Here is a 23,218-nt window from a genome sequence, read left to right as displayed (position 1 = left end):
CTCTGGGTGGAAGACCCTTCAGAGCCCATTGTGAATAGGGAAAGGAAGTTGACAAGTCCTATTGCATGAGTGAAATAGTTCTCTCTTAACTTTGAATGCTGTCCAAGGTATAGATTCTGAGATAATAAAATGTTATTCAGCTGGTTAGCTATTAAAATGTTCAACCATGTCTTTTTCCAGGTGCATCCCAGCAGCAATGAATATAATCTTATGTGGACAGGATCACATTTAAAACCCTACGTTCTGCGAACTCTCACAGATATTCAAAAAGTGAATCACTTTCCCAGGTAAGAAGTGGAGTCTTATGATAATGCTATGACACAGAACAGAGATGAATGACCTGCAGCCCTAGAATCACATGTAGCTTTCTTCCAGACATTTGCTGCTAAAAGAGAATTGTCAGTATCAAAGAAAAGATTATTACGAACATGGGGAAGAATTATATTCATTTTATTTAAATACATTAAAGCAGGGTTTCCCCAACATTTCCATGTTGGAGGCCTGGAGGGGAGAGGGGGAAAGAGGGAATGGTTTTGTGTGAGGGGCAGGTGCGTGCGCATGCAACCACCTGTTGCTTGTGCGAGTGGGGCTGAGAGCACCCTTGATGCTTGCGTGTTGCAAATAGGTCCCAGACCAATAGCGGGCCATGGCCCACAGGTCGGGGACCCCTGCATTAAAGTAAATTTAAGTTTTGTTCCTGCCTGACTCATTCTGTACAAAGTGATGCTCTGACAAAAGTTGCAGATCATTAATATTTCCCTTTCTTCCAAGTGCCCAGCTTTATTCTAAAGGTTCAGTAAAAATACAGATAAAGTGTTAAATTAAAAACAAAAAAGCTTTTATCAAGGCCTTTGCTTTTGCTAATATTTCTGATTGCTAAAAATTAGTAAATCTTGATGGCATCTTTTACTGTTTGGGATATAAAAGTGTGTGGGTAAATGAAGATGTGGGTGTGACCAGAGCAAAACAAAATTAACAAATATATTCCCTCAATCCTTTTGTCTATTACTATTATCTAGTGCCAGTGCTATTTAAATTTACCTTTAATTTAGCCGGTGGAAATTGGTAGTAGAGGTTACTATAAAAAATCTTGTGATACTGCAAGTTGTGTTCCCTTGCCAAACAATTCTACAAATTTGGCATATTCATGTCCTTGGTTAGATTACGTGTGAATGGGTATACTGTATGTGAACAGGCAAAGTGTGAGTGTGGGATAATGAATATTTTAAGAGTAATAGAATGCAGCTGTCCACATTGAATCCAAGATTATATTGGAAAGACTGTAATATTTGACTGAAAAAAGATTGTCCATTTCTATTTAGAGGTGACTTCAATTAGGGACAGAAGAGTGGCATGTTGTACATATGCTTTTAGTAGCAAAATGTTTACAATGTCATGTTAAGGCATTACATGTTTCACAAAGCTTGTGAATGAAATCACACAGTAAAACTTTGCCTTAAAGCGCCATTTTTGGAAGAAGTATCAAATTAAATCCCAAATTCTGTGAAATCTCAAATTATTGAGGTAATGGTTTACATTTACATAATTACATAATCAATGCTTCAAAGTAATTGTATCAAGTTATATCATTTGCATAATGTTAAATTGTTGCAAATTACTTTAAATTGCCCAGAATGCTTTAGAAACAATAGACTTTGCCTGTTTTAGGAGGTGAAATCTGAAGTAAAATTTGGTCTGTTGCATCCAAAGTGTGCTGAATGGAAGTAAAAGTTTAATTGTAATGGTGAATTCTTAAAAATCCTCATAAACAAGGTGACACCAACAAATTATATCTCCATGGCTTTAGGTCATATGAATTAACTCGGAAGGATAGACTATACAAGAACATTAGTCGAATGCAACAGATTTATGGATTCAAGACCTTCCATATTTTGCCTCAGACCTTCATCCTTCCAGCTGAATATCAGGAGTTTTCCAGTAAGTCTATGACCTAGATTACCAGTTCACAAGTAAAGCTAGAACTGAATAGGAAATTTTCATTCCATAATGTTTCTATACTTTAACCTAATATATTCCTGGAATTTTTTTTTTTCTCTTTTGTAGTTGGAGTTTTTTTATTGGAGAAAAGCAGGAATGAAACAGTTCTCTAGGTTTAATTACTGCATGTACCCAAAAAGAAGATCAATTATGCCCTGTCATAAATAACTGGGGGTTATCTGATATTTGTCAAATTGAATCTTCGCGAGAGGAAGGATTATTGAAAGAAGTCTAGAGTCCATAAATAGTCCTTTTATAATGGACACAGTGTTCTAGAGTGCTCCTTGTCAATGATTTTTTTTAATTTGACAAAAATTAAAAAATAAAATAAAAATAAATAAAAAATAAAACTAATAATTAAATAATAAATTAAAAAGGAAAAAACCCTCAAAGGACAGACTCAATGTACCACTACTTCTTTTTCTGCCATCAGTTTTCTATGTTTCTGTGTTTCAAAACAAGGGTTGGATTAGCAGGTTTTTGCTCTTCTCAAACCAGAATAGTCAGTGGCAGGATTTCCTAGTAACAGAATCAGAACTGAAATCCTCAACATTTTTACATGAGAATAAAAATGGTCAAACTCAGTGAAACTTACCATAGTATAAATGGATAAAAATTAATACTAGCTGAGCCTAAGAAAAATGCTCATTGAGCTTCTTAGTGTTTCCTTACTGCTTCTTTTTCTTTATAAAATATCTTACTTTCAAGTAAATATGGTATTTGACACGTACAGAAATGTGTTAGGGTCCGAAACATTGATATCTTGAAATACAAACTGTGTACCTGTTGCAAAGGGTGCATGCTAGAGTTTTGTATCATCTTCAGATTTCATAATTGTTTATATGTGTCTGTGTCTATGACCAAATTCTGAATATTAGAATAGAATAGAATAAAGCTGGAAGGGACCTTGGAAGTCTTCTAGTCCAGCCTCCTGCTCAAGCAGGAGAACCTATACCATCTTAGACAAGTGACTGTCTAGCCTCTTCTTAAAAATCTCTAGTGATGGAGCACCCATGATTTTTGGAGGCAAGCTGTTCCACTGGTTAATTGTCCTTACTGTCAGGAAGTTTCTCCTTGATTCCAGGTTGCTTCTCTCTTTGATCGGTTTCCAACCATTGTTTCTTGGAATATATAATTTTTTTAAAGAAGGAACATCACTGTTTCAGCTATTGATAATGGTTGATTGGTAAAAAAAGGTTGAGTGATATATACTAATAAACTATACTGAAAATCTCAAGTATTACTGACCAAAGCTATTATTGTTTGATGACATTTTTGTAGAAAATTTAATACTGAAGTATGTATTTGTCCTTTTTTTTCTTTCTCAACTAGTTTCCTATTCAAAGGACAGGGGACCTTGGATAGTAAAACCAGTGGCTTCTTCTAGGGGACGGGGTGTCTATTTGATCAATAATGTAAGCATTAAAAAATCTAACAACTTCAGAATAGTGCTAGTTTGATGACTTACCAGCCTCCATATTCTCTATATTTTCTCTGCCAAAATATGCTAAACTACTAGCAGTAGAAACTAATGTGCAGTTTTGAATCAATTTACTGTTTTGTCATTGCTTAAATCTACAGTAAAAATATAGTCTGGAAAAGACGAAATGACTGGCTACTCCCATTTTTACTGGAAATTTAAGCCTGCTTAACTCTGAATAAGTGTTTCTAACCATAGTTTTCTGAATAAAGCATAATGATCCTATTCATATTTAATGTTAAGTCACAATAGGCGATTTTGTATATTACACTAAGCTAAAAGCAAATAACTCATATTATGGCTTTATGTGATGTGGGAACCAGACCATTTCACTTTTACATTCCAAAGAAGTCAGTATATAAAATAGAAGCTGAAAATGAGGCCAGCATGCGAATATTTTTAATGTATAGGTGTATTATATCAGAAATTCATGAAAACATACTCTGGGAAGTATTCAGTGAGTAAGAGAAAAACTTTTAAGAAAAAGTTAAAGTTATGCTGAGATGGTTGCATTCACATATAAAGTTTGTGCAGCCTCACTTTGTGGATTGATGACTAAAGATACTTTGGAAGTTATATATCTTATAAATGGTATGGAATAAGCAGCTGGTTTCTTTAATTATTCTGATAAGGTAGTATTTTGCAAAATAAATTCAACTACATAAGAACATTGTGGTGGATTTAGGTAAATAATATATTAAAGTAACTATAACTCCAGTAAGACTCTTTCACACAACTAAAAAGAAAAAAAAAAGAGTTACATTGTGTATCTATCCTAAAGCTAGTCATATAGGTGTTCTTGGAATGGGTATAACACAAAACCTGATTGTGAGTCATTACTTTCAGATAGTGAAAATTTTCATCTTCCCTCTCCCTCCCATCTCATCTAGAAGGGGTCAGTTTGCCTTGTCTGTTCTCAGCCTGGCTGTTTCCCATGGAATTAAAGAACTGCTGGCCAAGTGAATGAAGCAAATCTTTCCAAAGCTGGACAAGATCTGCTTCAAGAAAAAGTAATATGTGAACAAAAGGTCAGAACCTGGAAAAAGCTCTCAAACCATTTTCCATCAAGGATTGCTAAATTCACAAATATGTCATATTTGTTCCATGTAGGGAGCACGCTCAAACATTCTTAAGGGATGCTTACTTAATTTTCTGTAATTAGGGAATGTTTTGTGTATGTATGTCATACTTGCTAAAAAACAAACTTCTCTAACTACAGTTAACTTGACCTATTGTTGCACATGATTCTTGGAATGATGGCTGCTGCAATAGAAAATAATACTTGATCCAACTTTTTCTTATTGCCATTAGAACCACATATATATATTTCACAAAGTTAGCTGAATGACTTTGGGCCAGTCGCACACACATAGCCCTAGGAAGAAGATAATGGCAAAAGACTTCTGAAATCTTGTCAACAGTACTGCATGGATTAGTTCAGGCAATTGCCAGGAGTTAACACTGACTCAAAGGTGAAGGAAGGAAGGAAGGAAGGAAGGAAGGAAGGAAGGAAGGAAGGAAGGAAGGAAGGAAGGAAGGAAGGAAGGAAGGAAGGAAGCTGTTGTTCTAAGATGTTTTTCATATATAATCTGAAGTTTATGCATATTATACGTGCAACTTCTCTAGAATATATTACATTAATTTGGATCCATATCAGTCTATGTATGATGAGGCTAGTCAAAACTGTTTTGCCAGTGAAGAATGGGCCCATCCTTTTCGTCTATATTATAAGGCTGTGCATGATATCTTGGATGTTTCTGCACTTTAAGAACAATACTGCAATTCCCCTGTTTGGTGTAGAAAATATTTTTTTTTTAAAAAAAGAAAATATTAGGATTCACCATGAAGTTTATTAACCCAATCAATATTCATTGAAAGGTAATGGACAAAGTAACTTAGTGAAATCAGCATTCAACTTTTCAGTTCTTCATTCCATTGTTCTGTCTATCTCATTCTGTAGCCAAATCAAATTTCCCTTGAGGAAAACATCCTGGTTTCCCGTTACATCAACAACCCACTTCTAATAGATGGTGAGTTAATATTAAAATTTAGGCTTTTTTTCCCCCCAGAAATTTGAAGATAATTGAGAGTGAATTAATGAACCATAAGAAAGCAGTTGTGTTTTCTATTTTGTTATTGTAGTAAATGCTGTATAATTGTTATCCAAGCTCAGGAAATATTTCTATTCACTGATACTTGACCGTTAGATGGTCCTTGAAAATATCTAATTCTATACTCTGTCCTTAAGTAGATTCAACGTTCTGAATAATTTCTAGCAACTAATTATGGTTGGGCCTTTTTTTAGACTTCAAATTTGATGTGCGGCTTTATGTTTTGGTGACATCCTATGATCCTCTTGTCATCTATCTCTATGAGGAAGGTTTGGCTCGGTAAGTCTTGATTTTGCGTCTTATGGTATATAAGCTGAATGCCTTACCATGTGAATTTGCGGTCATAAGCTTTCTTTTTATGTATACATTAGGAACAGTAAGAGACTGGTTGATCTTATAGTTCTTCTGAACTTTTGAAAATTATGAAGAATAACTTCTAAATAAGTTAGTCCCTCTTACTTTAAGTTATTAAGTTTTCTACCTTCATCTCAGAGAATTTAACTGTTTAAATGCTGAGCTACTGGTCTTCAAGTAGTGGTGGAGAAATTTTGAATATATGTAATAATATATGAAATATTTTCCTGCCCTTGGTTTCTGGTAACAGTAGCAAATTTTAAAGACTCTTTGCTTGTTGACATTTTTGCATTTCCTAAATTTTATAGAATTATAAAAGTAAGAATTGGAAGGGATCCTGGAGAATAAGTGGTCTCTATTTTCACATCTTAGACAAATGGATGTCTAGCTTCTGTTTAAGCATCTCTATTCCAAGGCAGTCTACTCCATTGTTAGACAACTCTTAAAATAAAGAATGTTTTCCTGATCAAAATTTGCCTCCTTGTCACTTAGAACAATTGATTCTTGTCATATAGAACCCACTCTAACAGTTTTGTCCCATCTTCTACATGATACCCTTTTAGGTATCAAGATAGCCTTTTAGCTTTCATGTCTTCCTGCCACCTTTTATCCTAGCTAAACATTTGCAGTACTTTCAGCTGTTCTTCATAAGTTGTTCTTTTTGGAATCCTTATCTTCTTGATTACTGTTTTCTGGACATACTTCTTTTCTAAAATGGACCCCTTCAATCAAGACACAATGTTCTGGACGTGGTCTGTGCAGTGCAGAATAGAGGATAATGATGACTTCTCTTGATCTTGATATTATACTTGTATAGCAGCATATTTGAATATTCAGTTTCTAATAGTCCAAAATGTCTGTAATCTTTTAAAATGTAGTGCTGTCAAGGATGATTTCCCTCCTCTTTTCTTACCATCCTGTCTATTTTTCTTTTTTTTTTTTTTTATTGAAATTTTTCAAAATTTTACAAATAAACATCCCCCCCCTCCCAAACCACCCCACCCTCCCCCCCCGACTTCCCAGAACTGAATATAGGATTATTTAACAAATTTTAAAAAATAACGTTTACAATTTATAAGATAATTAATAAAAATAATAAAGATCATAATAATAATATATATAATAATATATATAATAATAATATGCATAACATAAGCTTTAAAATGAATAATATATACTAAGAAAAAGAGAAAAAAAAAGGAAAAAGAAAAGAGAGAGAGAGAAAAAAAAATAGTCGAAAAATAGAACATATATATATAAAAAAATATATAAGTAATAATACGTAAAGAAAAAAGGAAGAAAGAAAGAAGGAAAAAACAATCATTACAAGTTATAAAAAAGCTAAATGATATTTTTCCATATCCAAATTATATTGTATGAAATTTATCCATTTTTCCCATACTGCAAAGAATTTCTCTTGAGATTGCTCCTTTAAAAAAGCCGAAATCTTTGCCATTTCTGCCAGATACGAAACTTTGTGAAACCACTCTTGCAAAGTAGGCAAGGATTCCTTCTTCCAATATTGCCCTATTAACAGCCTAGCGGCTGTAATCAAATTTAACATCAATATAACCTCCTTAGCATCACAATCAGTAACAATACCTAGTAAAAATAATTGCGGAGTAAATTTTACCCTCCGTTTAAAAATTCTTTGGATATTCCACCATATCTTAATCCAAAAAGCTTTTATATGCTTACACGTCCACCAAGTATGATAATAGGTAGCATCCAAATGTCCACATCTCCAGCATTTCGGCTGCAGATTAGGGTACATAATGGACATTTTCTTTGGATCAAGGTGCCATCTATAAAACATCTTATAAAAATTCTCTCTTAAATTTTGCGCTTGTGTGAATTTAACATTTCTTATCCAAATAAGTTCCCAGTATCCATTGAAATCGTTTCACCAATATTCTGTGCCCATTTAATCATACAATCTTTAACTAATTCAGGTTCTGAGTCCAATTCCACTAAAACCCCATAAACTCTCTTAATATGGGTTGGCCTTTGATCTCTTACTTGTTTTAAAAGAGCTTCATCTTCTCTAAGCCAGCCCATTTTACAATCCATCTTCCATCTGTCCACTATTTGTCTGTATTGGAACCATGAATAAGTTAAATTTTCATGCGTTAATTCTTCCAAAGATTTTAACTGCCAATCTTGGCCATCCCATCTAAGTAACTGTGCATAAGAGACCATATCCATATTAACCCCTTTCCTTATGCCTTCTATGGCATGCCGAGGTATAGCCCATAATGGTATTTTGAAGTCACTTTTATAATACTTTCTCCACACTCTAAGCAAAGAGATTCTTATAATATGAGACTTGAAAACCCAATCCACTTTTTTATTAAATATTAAATAGGCATGCCATCCAAAAAGTAAGTCCCAACCTTCCAAATGAAGTATTTCTATATTTGTTAAATTCACCCAGTCGCTGATCAATGTTAATACTACAGCATCATAATACAATTTCATATTTGGTACCTTGAGTCCACCTCTCTCACGAAAATCTTGCATTATTTTAAGTTTCACCCTTGGTTTTTTCCCTGCCCAAACAAATTTATTAATACCTTTTTGCCATTCATCTAAATTACGTTCATTCTTTAAAATAGGTAACATTTGAAACAAAAAAATAAACTTTGGCAGGACATTCATTTTGATAACTGCAATTCTACCCATAAGGGATAACTGTAAATTGTTCCAGTTTTTTAAATCCTTCTGTACCTCCATCCACAGCTTTTCATAATTATTTTTATACAGTTTTGCATTAGAAGCAGATAATGTGACCCCCAAATATTTTACCTTATCAACAATTTCAAAATCTGTTAAGTTAACTAAAACCTGTTTATCACCATTAGTCATATTTTTAGCTAATATTTTGGTCTTATTATTATTAATTTTAAAACCAGAAACACATCCATATTGTTGAATCAATTGTAATAATTTTACCACCGAACTGGTAGGTTGAGACAAAGTAACAACCAAGTCATCTGCGAAGGCTCTTAATTTATATTCTTTTTTATTAATTTCTATTCCTTTTATTTCTTGAGACTCCCGAATTTTAATCAACAAAATTTCCAATGTTAAAACAAACAATAACGGAGATAACGGGCATCCCTGTCTTGTTCCTTTTTCTATTACAAAAGCCTCTGACAAACCCCCATTTACAATAAGTTGAGCAGTCTGTTTTTGATATATATTAGATAATACTTGTAATATATTTTGTCCAAAATTCATCTCCTTAATTAAACATAACATAAACTGCCAATTCACTTGGTCAAAGGCTTTTTCAGCATCCAAAAATATCAGGCCTGCAGAGACTTGGTTATTCTTTTCTAGATACTCTAATAAGTTAATAATTTGTCTAACATTATTTTTCATATACCTTCCAGTTATAAAACCCGATTGATCCTTATGTATCAACTTCTGCAAGATCCCCATAAACCTATTAGCTAAAATTTTTGCAAAAATTTTATAATCCACGTTTAAAAGAGATATAGGCCTATAATTTTTAGGCAATGTAAGATCTTGATTATCTTTTGGAATCAATGATATAAATGCATTACGCCAAGATGGAGGGATCTCTAAACCCTGTAATAAATTATTAAACAATTCACACAATGGTTGAGTCATCTCTTCTACTAAAGTTTTGTAATAGATAGATGTCAACCCATCCGTACCCGGCGCTTTGCCCAATTTCAATTGTTTAATAACTGTAACAATTTCTTCTTTAGTAATTAAGCCATTAATCTCTTTTTCCTGATCTTCTGTTAATTTAGGAAAGTTAACTTTACCTAAATAATTGTTTATATCTGTAGTTTGAATATTGGCACTCTTGTATAATTTTTGATAGTATTCTAAAAAGGATTTCTTAATCAATTCTTTCTGATAAAACAATTTACCATTATAATTTATTTTATCTATATTCCTCTGTTTCTGTTTCTTTCTTAACTGATAAGCCAGCCATCTCCCTGGTTTATTAGCATTACAAAATATATGTTGTTTCATAAATAATAAATTGGTTGCAGCTTGATCAGCCATCAACATGTTAAATTGTGTTTTTAACAGTTTTAAAGCTCCTTTCACCTTTTCATCTGAAGGATTTGAAATTAAAAGTTTCTCTTTTAATTTAATCTCTTCTAAGTCTTTACGTTTCTGAGTCTGTTTCTGTCTATGCAGGTTATTCATTTTTATCAAAATACCACGCATAAAAGCTTTACTTGCATCCCACACCATTGACATTGATGTTCCCTTATTCATATTTAAAGCAAAATATACCTTTAAACATTCCTTTAATTTATGAACATTTTTTTCTTGTTTGAATAAATTCTCATTCACCCTCCAGGATCTCCTGTCTTCTTTCTCAGCAAACAGTTCCATCCATACTGGACTATGGTCAGACAATATCCTAGGAAAAATTTTTACATTCTTCACCCTGTTGTATAAGTCTGTTGTAATCAAAAAGAAATCAATTCTTGAAAAAGATTGGTGTCTATCTGAGAAGAAGGTAAAATCCCTTTCTTCTAGGTTGCGTTCACGCCAATAGTCCCTCAATTCCCAATCTTCTTTCATGTCAAAAAAGGCTTTAGGTAGTTTAGCCTGTTTAAAAAAGGTAGAAGAGCCTTTTTTGTCCTTTTGTATGTCTAAGACACCATTCCAGTCTCCCATTAAAATCACAGATCTATAGTCTAACAAAGTTATTTTCTGATGTAGCAACCTATAGAATTGCTCCTGTTGCTGGTTTGGTGCATACAACCCCACAATAAGAATTTTCTTGCCATATAAACCAAGTTCAAGCATAACATATCTTCCATGAGGATCTGATTCTAACAGGGTAGCAGATAAGTTCTGTTTAACATAAATTACCACACCCCCTTTTTTCCCAGGGGCGGGAGATACAAAATGAGATCCCAAACGAGGATTGTTTAAGTATTTTTGGTCTTTAGATGTAATATGAGTTTCTTGCAAACAGATAACATCATTGTTGTGTTGTTTCAAATAATGGTAGATTTTTTTTCTCTTTTGAGGAATATTTAATCCATTAACATTCCAGGTCAGGAGCTTTGCCATCTCCCTTGGCCTTAAGCCTGGAGAAGATCCCCTCAAATTCTGCTACTGAAGAATATGTTGCAGAGCTTTTGGGTCTTGCTCCTCCCACCGGCACTGAAACAATTTGCTGAGTAGATTCTTTGATTTCTTTTTCTTTTTTCTGTTGTTCTTTTTCTTTACGTTTGTGTGCTGCACGGGTCATTCTCTGTTCTTTAACCTCTACTTGAGACATCCATACCACCTGTCCAGCAGTCATCGCACCTGTATCTTCAGATTTCTGTTCCATCTCTTTATCACTCAGAACTTTGTGCATCATGGGCAAAGGTGAGCCTGCACCCAGGACCGTTTTATAAAATTCCTTAGCTTTAGCAACTGTGTTAAGTCTATAACGTGTCCCCGCATGGCTCAAAACAATGCCCATCGGAATCTCCCATCTAAATGGCATTTGTCTTGCTTTAAGTTCATTTACTAGAAAAGAAAAATCTTTTCTGCTTCTTAAAATTTTAGGTGGAATTTCCTTTAAAATAATAATATCTTGAGCAGCAATCTGGAATCTTTTATTGTAAAAAATTTGCAGAATCTGATTTCGCAAGGACTTCTTAGCAAAATATATCACCACATCTCTAGGCAGATTCCTCTGTTTTGCAATCCAAGAATTAACTCTATAAATTCTTTCCACTTCCCCACGTAACTCATCTTTGTCTATATTCAAAATAACAGCCAAGTCATTAATCACCATTTCCATCAGATCTTGAGTTTTATCTTCTTTCAGGCCCCTTATTCTCAAAGCATATTCCATCTGTCTATACTGGAACATAAGAATATCATCTTGTGAAGTTTCCACTTTTTTCTCCATATCTTGGAATTTATAGTCCAAAAGTTCTACTGTTTCTTCAATTTCCTCCACTCTAGAGTCCAGCTTCACAACCACTGAGGCCACTCCAGATAAAGCTAGAAGTATATCATCCCTCAATATAGTATTATTCTGTTCTAAAAGCTCCTTCATCTCTTTCTTCATTTCTTCCTTGCTTTCAGATTTATTCTGTTCCAAAAGTTGCTTCATTTCCTCCCTAAACTGTGACACAGCACTTACCATTATTTCTTTAATGTCTTGTGCTGATGTGCCAGATGGGGGAGGTGAGGGTGGAGTAGTTTTAGGTTGCTGCACTGAGGGTATTATTTTAAGTTGTTGTTGCACAGTAGAAGTGGCAGGAGAAGAAGTTACCTTAGGAGCTGTAGTAGCTGGTTGTCGTTTTGAAGCCATTTCAATTTATCTTTCTTTCTTCATAAAAATACCAATAAAAAAATAAATAGTCCAAAAGTTAGAGATAAGGTAAAATAGGATAAAATGGAATCAATTTAAAAGCTCCCAAAAGATAAAGAAAAGCAGTATTAAACAACAGTTTAGCCAGTCCGTCTTTCAAAAGAAAAAAAAACTTTCAAAACGCCATTTTACTTTCACTCTCACTTTTCCGCCCGGAAAAAAAAAGAGAAAGCTCAAAAAATAAGAAAAAATCAACACATGCTAAATAAACTAAATAAACTAAAAAAAAATAAAATAAAACTAAACTATAAATAAAATCCTTTAAACAGTTCTGTCCGGTTTAAGATTACTCACGGTTACTTTAAATACGGAGATGGTAGCGGCGTTTCGCTTTGTTTCCGAAGAAACAAAGACAGCTGAGAGGCGGAGAAGGCAATGAACTCCGAGGGAGCACTCTTTCTACCCCCCTAAAATAAAAATCCAGGGAGGGTTAAGAGGTTCTACCTCTATTCATGCGATCTCTACCCCTTCCCTTCGCCCGGGAAGGGGATTGCGAGCCGCGGGCCAGCTGATGAACGCTGTGCTCCGCGGATCTGACACCGTCTCAGGAGGACGGCTACAAAGTAGCCGCCATCTCCACCGCTTTAACCACCGGAAGTTCCATCCTGTCTATTTTTCTATCATCTGTCTATCTGATTGACTGACTGTCTCTAATTTAGAAACTTCCTCACACATAGCTTTGTTTTTCCTGTCTAAATGTAGGAAGTTGCATTTGTTCCTGTTGAAATTTATCTTACTGTTTTATGTTCTCTGTTTCAGGTTGTAGGAACAAACTTCCTCCTGAATTCTGAAAATCTTCTCTAGGAAATTGGCTTTCCTCCCTATGTTTATATCATACGTAAAATTTTCTAACTTACCATTCATAGTTATAATATGTAGTATAGAGCCAAGAATGGATCCCAATGGTATGCCATTTGATACTTCCCTCCAGCTTGATGTGGAGTCATTGATATTTCTTATGATGCTTCATTCAGTTTTGATAACACAAACCAGCCCACATGTTGTTATCTTTGCTATTAGTATTTCATGGAAGACCTTGTCTAGCGCTCTGCTGAATTCAGCATATGCTATGTCCATTACCTTACATTAAACTGTTCACTTTGCAAAAAAAAAGAAATCCAGTTGATTTGCAATGATAAACCCTTGATGACTTCTGCCAAGTAATGGGTTATTTTTTGTATGGTCACAAACCGACTGCTTAATAATTAGTTTCAGAGTTTTACCTAGTAGCAGCTTCAACCTGAGCAGTCTATAGCAGTGATGGCGAACCTTTTAGAGATCGAGTGCCCCAAAACCACTCCTGCTCCGCCCTCCCCGCTCCGCCCATTCCATCCCCACCCACCATGGTGACCACGCCCTTCACCCACACCCCACAGCAGCATCTGCGCGCGATGGGGCGCAAGGGCGGAGTCTTGTCCCTGCTGCCTGGCTGCCATGTCCTACACTGCTCCTAGCAGGCTGTGCTCGGGGGCGACTCTCCGGGAGGGCTGCTGGTGGGGCCGTGGGGGGAGGCGGATTTGGAGCGACAGTGCGCATGCCCACAGAGAGAGCTCTGAATGCCACCTCTGGCCTGCGTGCCATAGGTTCGCCACCACTGGTCTATAGTTATCCAGGTCCTTTTTTTTGTCCCTTTTGATGATAGGAATGCTTGCCGTTTGTCTTTCTTTAATCTTTAATTATAGATTGTGTTCATAATTTCTCAAAAACCATAATAGAAGTTTTGGGGTGATATTTGGAAGTTTAAGACTCTTGGGTTTAATTGTTATGGTCCTGCAAATGTAACCTGTTCGTTAGCAAGGTGCTTTCTAGCCATTTCTTTATTTATCTTGGGTTACTGGTTTCTCCTGTGATGGTTGTTTTGCTTCAGTCGATTTGCATTCTGTCCCCCTTTGAGGAGAAAACTCAAGGTACTTGTTGAGGAATTATGCCTTTGTCCTTACCTCAGCTTTTTCAAACTGTGGACTTATCTTTCCTTTTTCTGTTATAATGTCGTGGCCAAAAAAACCCAGTTTTTCTTGCTTTTAGCTTTACTTGTGAGCTTAAATTCCTTTGGGGCTTTAACCTTTTTGATTTACTTTCTTTAGGTTATAGCAACTTCTTGGTAGACTTTGTTGGTGATTACATTATCTTTATTTCCTGTATATTTCCCTTTTAACTTGGCTCAGTCCGAATTCTCTAAGCATCCACATTGGTTTCCAAACTTTCCCCCAAATAATTTTTCCTCATTATAATGATTTATGATTGTTCATCCAGTATCTTATTTTTTAGAACTTCTGAACACCTCTGTCCTTCCTTTGACTTGAGGATTTCTGCCAATGGGATTCTGCCTAGTTCTTTTCTAAGTTTGTTGAAACTGGCTCAACTAGTGTGTATGTACAACTATATTTTAGTTTCTGTTTCTATAATATTTTGAATTTCAAGATTATATGATTACATCTTCCTAAGGTACCCATTTCTTTTTACTTTTCAACCAGCTGACTCTCTTGTTTCTTTTTTAAATCTTCTGAAAAATGAAACAGCAGGCATTTTTGGGATCTTGCAGTCTTGGCTGAGTTTGTCTATTAATAGATACCCAGGTAGTCTCCCAATATAACAATATGTTTTATCCCTGAAAAATTATATGATCTGGACCAGAAGAGTATTATCCAGATGTTCTGCCACTCCTGGCAGGATGTAGTATGCCTCACATTTCTATTGTTGTTTTCTATTATTTCAGTTCTTACCCAAATGCTCCTGACACATGGATTCTCATGCTTGCATCTTAGTATATCCATGCATTTCCTTCAGATATAATGCTACTCTTCCTTCACATCTGACCTGTTCCATTTGTACCCTTCAGTCTTTGCCTTCTGCTCATGAATTTTATCATGGCAGGTTTTAGTAATGCCTGCTAAATTACACGTACCTTCCTGCCTTTCTTTCTCTTAGTTCTTTCTATGTTCTTCCTATAGTCTATGCCAGTGATGGCGAACCTTTTAGAGACTGAGTGCCCAAACCGCAACCCAAAACCCATTTATTTATCGAGATGGCCGACTGGGTGGGTGTGGCCTCGGTGATCACAGCCGACTGGGTGGGCATGGCCACAGTGGGTGTGGCCACCTCGATGATGCTTGTGGGGGGGACGCTTGTGGGGGCGGGCAGGGTTGGGAGATTCAGGGGGTCTCTAGTGGGTGGGGCGGTGGACCGGAGGCTCATCCTGTGGGGTGAGGCGAGGCAAGGCAGGGCGGGTGTGCCAATTGCCACAGGGCAGGGCAAGGCAGGGGCTGGAGCAGCTGCTGCCTGACACCATCAGCTCCCCCCCACACACACAGAGGCCAGCGAGCGCATGGGGGCCACCAGTGTCTGTCAGCAGCCACATCCTCCTGCATCATGGCAGCCCCATCAGCGTGAGCGGAGACAGCCCCAGGACGGCCGGGAAGGAGCCCTCACCTAGTGCAGGTCCTGTCTACACGTGGCTCTGATGGGGGTGGCAGCTGCTGCTCTGAGCCCCTTGACTGGCCAACCACACAGAGAAGCAGGTAGTGGTGGCAATCCCTACATTGCCAAGCCCAGCCAGCCGCAGATCTGGAAGCATAGCTGTGCCGATCATCCTCACGCTGGTGGGGGCAGGTCAGCCCTGCAGGGAAGCAGAAGGGGCAGCTGATACGTGAATCTGCTGCCTCGTCGGGCTGCTAGTGAGCAGCCGAGGTGGCTCCAGACCCCCGGCTGCCCCTCCACCTCCTCCTGCTTCCCTACAGGGCTGACCGGTCAGAGCAGCAGCAGAAGCCACCCCCATCAGATCCGTTGAGTGGATGCGCACAGGCCGGGCAAAGGCTTCCTTCCGGCTATCCTGCAGTGATTTCCGCCCGCACTGATGGGGCTCTGTGGCCAGTCCGCCATTATGCAGGACAGCCAGCATGCTGTGGCTGCTGACAGACACTGTCGGCCCCCATGCACTCATTGGCCTCTGTGTGTGGGGGCTGATAGTGTCAGGTAGCAGATCCGGAAGCGAAGCTCTGCCGACCATCCTCACGCTGGCGGCGGCGACGGGGGAAGGCAGGATCTGGCATGCGGGCACTCTTTGCCACTGCTGCCACACATTGTCCTGCGTGCGCCTCCGGGCGGGGAAGGGAGGGTGTGTGCCACAGCTCACCTTCCCCCACCACTGCCCTCACCAGAGGATGGTCGGCACAGCTTTGCTTCCAGATCTGCGGCTGGCCAGGCTTGGCGATGCAGGGATCGCCGCCGCCTCCTCCTGCTTCTCTGTGTGGTTGGTCAGTCAAGGGGCTCAGAGTAGCCACCGCCACCCCCATCAGAGCCACCACCCTGTAGACAAGACCCGCTCCTTTCTGGCCGTCCCGGCGCTATCTCCGCTCATGCCGATGGGGCTGCACTGCGGAAGGGAGATGGCGGCTCTGATTTCACTCACTCTCCCACCAAAACTTCTCCTTTTAGGTTCCCTCACCCCACCCAGCTCTTGCAGCTGTTCCCGGACTGTGCATGTGTGGAGAGGGGGAGGGGGAGGAGCCCAGCAATGGCGTGTGTGCCCACAGGGATGGCTCTGCGTGCCACGCGTGCCACAGGTTCGCCACCACTGGTCTATGCATTTATGTAGGCACTTCACAAATCACTCCCATACTATACAAATATTGCTCTTTCTTTCAGACATATATGCTTATGAGACTCATAAACCAGTGTAAACCGGAAAGGAAAGATAATAATGTTATTGTTCTGAATTTAAAAAGTATCTGTGAACTAATTCTGCCACATATTATTCACTTAGGTGAAATAATTTGAAGGTTTCATACATTGTCTTTGTCTTTTAGAAATAAGATCTGATAATATAAAGCAAGAGGTTAATTTGTGAAAATGTTGTTTTGTCCCTACATCCTCTACAAAAGTTGACATTAAAGTAGATAATTTCAGAGAGCTACGACAGTTTTGCTGCAGAAATGCAGATGATCGTTTGATGGCAACAAAAAGATACATTAAACCTTTTCTTGCCATCTAGTAGTTGGTTTTATCCTGATCCTGAGAAATGCAATTTTATATGAATATTTTAGCATACTCTTGGACCTTCCGGTTTCAATTTTGTAAAGGCAGATAAAATCATATAAAATTTGGACATGGACATATCTTGTAAATATCTATGTTTGGAAAGTGGGTGTTATTATTGCTTTGTTACATAATTATTTAGTTGCAATCAGCCTACTCAGCGTTTGCTTTGAAGGCCATGCAAGCTTTATACAAAAATAATATCCCAGCAGGGGGCAGTCAGGCACAAGGCTGATTATTTTCAGGCTTAAAATCAACTTTTCTTTGTTTGGAATCAGGAGAAAATTTCATCTATTAAGAAAAAGTTTTAAAGAGGTGGCAATTTGGGGCCTAGTATCTTTTGAGCAAACACTTGCAGTTAAGCTAGCGGTAAGCTAGAGAAAACACAGAGCTGTTTGTGGAAGTACAGCGGGTTGAGCAGAAAACCAAATGTGCTTCTGAGGGGCCCAGAGAAGGAAAGAGGGTGGGTGGAAAATGGATGTGGCCGCCCAATCATTCACATTCTGAAATGAAGGAGCAAGCAGCAGCGTCTTGTCATTTCTGACACTGGGCTTTCCTGTTTCTTGAGCCTCCTCCTGCCCTCTCCTTTCGTTACCCTGCTTGTTAATTAACACTGGCTCCGTGGAGATATTTACCTTTCTCTGTGGATTCCTGTGGTTTTTAAAGAATTCAGGTACTTACTGTGAGCCAAGGAATTCAGATTACCTCATAGGCTGTATTGTGGCCAGAGTCTGTTGCAGCAGTCCAGTCCTTCTCACAGTAACCCTTGCCTGGCAGGCCCTTGATATTTTTGGGAACAGAGATAATTTAGGAAGTGGGGAAATGGCAACAGGGTCCATGATCAACGCTGTTTTTTTTTTTTTTAATAGCAAATGTATCCGTTTTGAGCCACAATCCTTTGTACTTCTTTCTAATGCAGATTAATTGCTTTAGGATTAAACTGGCTGCAACTGTTGGTCTCCAAGATCAGAGTGTCAGGTTTACTGTGAAGATGTAAAAACAGCCTTGATTGATGGGTTAAAAAGAGAAAGGAAGGAAGCTGGAATGATAGTTGGGTGGGGGTGGGGCGGAATTCAAAATTGGAGAAAGGATTTGGAATTGATTTGGAAACTTCCAGATCCTGGAAAGAGTTTATTTTGCAGTAGTATGTTATTACTTTGAGCCATTCAGTTACTGGAATAATGTTCTAGTGCCCCAATAAACTTTACAATCTGTCATTCATTTATAATCTGTTCATACTCATTGGGTTTAACTGTTAAAAGTGATTTTGAAATATTTCCTACATTGAGATAAGAATGCAATACAAGCATAAAAGAGTGACTCAATAGTAATCCTGGCCTGTGACTGAGCAGAATAAAAATTTCTGTTTTCTCTTGATTCTGGAATCTATGTTTGTTACTTTAATAAGGCTGCAAACAAAGCATTCTGGCTTAGTAGAGGAGAAGAGGCAGCAAAAAAGAGAATAGTTGTTGCAAGTGTGTTTTCAGGTTCCACTTACTGTATATATATTTAACTGAATATATGGTACTGCATAAACCTTTTCTTGTTTCATGCTAAGGGGAAGGATTGTAATATAATGCAGTAAATTTTAATGCTGTTAAATACTCTGAGAATGAGAACTTACAGATGGCCTTATTGCTTCAAGTAATAGAAAGCAGTCACTATCTTTGTTTCAAGGAATCCCTTCTTGAATTTTAATTTCTATTGTTACTACGCCTATTGTAGTAGTAGTAGTAGTAATTAATGTTTGTCCCACTTGGTTACAGGTTCTGCTTGCATTGCTTTCTCTGCAGTTCTTCCAGTGAAGCTATTGATGTATGATGTGGGTTGTTGTTTTTCAACTGACTTGTTGTAGAGTCTGATGCTGATCTGAATTAAGAGGAAGTGACTGGCCTAAGGTCACCTAGCTGATTTTCATACCAAAGGGAGGGTTAAAACCTGAGCCTCCCAACTCCTACTTTAGTACTTTAACCAATTACTACACTGGTTAGAGCAGGCATGTCAAACTGCCAGCCTCTGGGCCGGATGTGTCACGCTGAAACCGCACCCACCCCATTGCCGGCAATGGGGAAAAAGTCCCGATATGTGGCACGATGTCACATGACATTGCGAGTTTGATTTGCCTGGGTTAGAGACATCCTATAGTCATATTAAATCCCTTCAAGGTGGAGCTTCTATTTGTTGGTGATTGGATTGGCTTCATTTTGGTTCCAATTTTGATTCTGTCATGTTTGACCCAGAAGGGACCTCTGCTTCAGCTTACTCACCAATTGTAGGCTTTTTTGGACCAGAATACCCTGACAAATGTGATTTATGATCTTGTCACTTCATGTGTAGATTACTTCAGCAAGTTTAAATCAGGCTACCTTTGAAGCTAACTCAGAAACATCAGTTGAAAAAATTGGTTAGTTTTATTTTCATTAAAGATTGTTATGTCCATTTTTGTTTTGTAGGTTTGCAACTGTGAGATATGACCAGGGATCAAAGAATATTAAAAACCAATTCATGCATCTTACAAATTATAGTGTCAACAAGAAGAGTGGTGACTATGTCAGGTACTTAGATTTCTTAAGAGATCTTGAGCTTGAATTGGAAATAAATATTGGTTTCTATATTTATTTAATTTTTTTTATATTGTGTTAAAACAAAAGTGTCTTGAAGCAGTTATTAAGTGCAGTCAAATAATATATGAAAATATGAATTAACCAAGCAGACTTTGGAGGTAGAATTCCATCACAGGTGATCAGGATAAAAGGTATTTCTTATGTTTTAGTTGTGATGATCCTGAAGTGGAGGATTATGGAAACAAATGGAGTATGAGTGCAATGCTGAGATACCTGAAACAAGAAGGAAAAGATACAACTGGTGAGCAGATATCTATTACTATTTCCTTGAATCATCTTTAGAACACCTTTTCATTTTAATTTTTTTCCTCTTTTGAGTCAGTGTTGACCCTTGGCACCTACCTAGACAAATCTCTACAGTTTTCTTAGTAACATTTTCAAAAGTAGTTTGCCATTGCTTGCTTCCTAGGGCTGAGAGTGACTGGTTCAAAGTCACCCAGTTGGTCTTTGTACCTAAGATGGGACTAGAATGTATAGACTCCCAGTTTCTACCCTAGTACCTTAACTATTGTCTCAAACTGGCTGTTCTTCATAAATATTAGTAGATTTAATTATCTAATTGTCTGAAACTGTTCCTAACAGTTCTTCTTCTCTACTTTGACTACTGTACTACTTCTGGGCTATAATCTCTTATCTTATTTTTCTCTGAATATGTCTTTTTGATATGTTCTTATTTTTCTTTGCTGTGTGTTTCTCTTTGGAATTGGAATTGTCTTTTGTAATAGCACTTTCCTTTGAACAGTGACTTCTTTAGTGAATGCCTTTCATTTAAGAATTTTATATTCTGTAGGAGATCTTATCCTCTTTGATTGGCCTACTGATAGCATGGTTAATTGACAATTGAAATTTCAACCTGTCTTTGAAATAGTTAGTTTGAGGCATTCAGTGTTATCAGTGGTGACAGAAGACTTGTCTGGCAAAATATGTCCTTGTTCATTATCTTTTTAAAAAATTATTTATCAATGTGACTTTCGTTGGCACATTTAAGTATGGAATTAACTGTATGTCTACTTGAGACCATTTAATTAAGATGAAAAAATTTAAACATGCTCGTGAACTCATATGAAATGGAAATGTATAATAATAATAATAATAATAATGACACAGACAGTAAGTGCCGCCTATGCAAAGAAGCTGAAGAAACAGTGGACCACCTGGTAAGCTGTTGCAAGAAGATCACCCAGACTGACTACAAGCAGCGGCATGACAAAGTAGCAACAAAGGTGCATTGGAAGATCTGCAAAAAATATCATTTGCCTGTAAGCAAAAACTGGTGGGATCATAAAATAGAGAAAGTCATAGAAAATGATAAAATTAAACTGCTCTGAGACTTCAGAATTCAAACAGACAAGCACCTGCAACATAACACCCCAAACTTAACAATTGTCGATAAGAAAGACAAAAAAGTCTGGATAGTGGACGTGGCAGTGCCTGGAGACAGCAGAATAGACGAGAAAGAACTGGAGAAGATAACAAAATACAAAGACCTACAAATAGAAATAGAAAGACTGTGGCAAAAGCAAGCAAGGGTAGTACCAATAGTCATAGGCTCCTTGGGTGCAATCCCAAAACAACTGGAGCACCACTTGAACACCATTGGTATTGACAAATTCGCTATTAGTCAATTGCAAAAGGCGGCCTTATTAGGAACTGCTTCCATCCTGCGACGATATCTGTAATACCATCAAACATCCACATCTGCCTATCCCAGGTCCTGGGTAAGGACTCGATAGGTAGACAAAATGCCAAATCCAGTCTGAACATCTGGCTGTGCGATGATCCATAATAATAATAATAATAATAATAATAATAATAATATAATAAAGTTGGAAGGGACCTTGGAGGTCATCAAGTCCTCTAGGTTACCAGGCAGGTAACCCTATACCTGAGCAGGGGGGTTGGACTCTATGAAAGAGAATGTTAAAGATTCAGTTTCTGTGATATCTATGTGGGCAAGAATGTCATAAGACTGAAAGATGGGTATTTGATCTTAAACCAAAGATAACTTTGGAGGACCTTCAGTATATCTATGAGAGTTTCTGAACGTGGATAATTCAGGAATAGCAAGAAATATATTTCTCTTTGTTGTAAATAAGATCATTGTAGAGAGGACCAGAAGTGTTTTTTATATGAATACCGTAAGTTTGTTTCTGATTATGAAATCAATTTTTGTAGGCATGTTCTCAAAGATATTTTGATTCTTATTGAAAAGGAAAGTCTCTTGTATTACACTACCACCCCTTTTTTTTGACAACTTGCTCCAACTGATAGAGCTCAAAAGCCCAAATAGACCCAAGGCGCTCAATGTTTCCTTCCTTTACTATGCAGCGTCATAAAGAAACTGTCATAGAAAATTTTCTCCTGGCAGTCATCTGGGGTCATACTTTCCTTTAATAAATGTTCAGGATCACTGATGGACATGGTATAGTAAAATATAGAGCAAAATCCCAAGCATGGCTAACTGGTGACAGTTGGAAAAAGTTAGAAGGTTAACTTGTGGAATATTTTTCATGAAGAGACTTTGGGAACAAACATGAAGGTGAATATGTTATTTTTATTTCTATAAACCATTTCAGAATCTTTTAAATAAAAATTATATGAGATGTACAAAATATTTCAAATCAATAAAAAGAGTTCCAAATTTGTTTATTTGTTTTGATTTTGGCACCACCTGACTCAAACCAATTTTGGTCAGCTTACAATATAAAAACTGAACTACAAATGGAATAAGTAAATAAGTACAATAAAAGGAATAAATAAGATGGAAAAGTCAGACAAATATCACCAAAACACATGCAACGTATGCCAAATTCATCCAACAAAAGGATTAAATGTGTGGTTGTAAAGATCAGGGGACATCATTTTGCATCTGAAACTAAATTTTGTTTTTACTGTTAAAATATTGTAGGTTAACAGTTCTTGACTTAAGATTATTGCTCTTGTTTTCTTTCCCATTTTTATCTTAGTTTTGATGGCCAGCGTGGAGGATCTGATAATTAAGACAGTAATTTCAGCTGAATTGGCTATTGCAGCAGCCTGTAAAGCCTTTGTCCCACACCGTGGTGTTTGCTTTGGTAAATCATCTTTATTTTTACATTTTCTGTTTGTCACATTCAGGGAATATATTGGTACACAACATAATATAATCAGTTTGTATCACTTAGGGGATGTCATTCCACAGAATTGGCACCTCCTCAATGAAGACTCATCTCTGCATTGCCATTATTCTGGAACTTGCAGA

The 23,218-nt window shown here is 37.3% G+C and overlaps 1 protein-coding gene across 12 annotated transcripts in view; it reads left to right on the top strand.

Moving 5' to 3' along the window:
* The window catches only part of TTLL5 (tubulin tyrosine ligase like 5), a 151,484-nt gene that overhangs the window by 9,287 nt on the left and 118,979 nt on the right, over positions 1 to 23,218 (top strand). For 11 of the 12 annotated variants that reach the window (XR_005557723.1, XR_005557724.1, XM_039351677.1 and 8 more), the window contains 8 exons: positions 181 to 287; positions 1,808 to 1,938; positions 3,331 to 3,413; positions 5,439 to 5,508; positions 5,784 to 5,868; positions 19,807 to 19,908; positions 20,127 to 20,218; positions 22,944 to 23,051. Coding sequence is in view for 10 of the 12 variants with exons in the window: in XM_039351677.1 (XP_039207611.1) it covers positions 181 to 287; positions 1,808 to 1,938; positions 3,331 to 3,413; positions 5,439 to 5,508; positions 5,784 to 5,868; positions 19,807 to 19,908; positions 20,127 to 20,218; positions 22,944 to 23,051 (778 nt within the window). In the remaining 2 variants the exon portion in view is untranslated. The remainder of the gene's footprint in view (positions 1 to 180; positions 288 to 1,807; positions 1,939 to 3,330; positions 3,414 to 5,438; positions 5,509 to 5,783; positions 5,869 to 19,806; positions 19,909 to 20,126; positions 20,219 to 22,943; positions 23,052 to 23,218) is intronic. The other variant, XM_039351679.1, reaches the window with a different exon arrangement.

This window comes from Crotalus tigris, unplaced genomic scaffold (assembly GCF_016545835.1).
Source record: "Crotalus tigris isolate CLP2741 ecotype Arizona unplaced genomic scaffold, ASM1654583v1 scf7180000018371.15429387391:27106975, whole genome shotgun sequence".
Classification (NCBI taxonomy): domain Eukaryota; kingdom Metazoa; phylum Chordata; class Lepidosauria; order Squamata; family Viperidae; genus Crotalus; species Crotalus tigris.
This window is presented reverse-complemented; position numbering and strand designations above follow the sequence as displayed.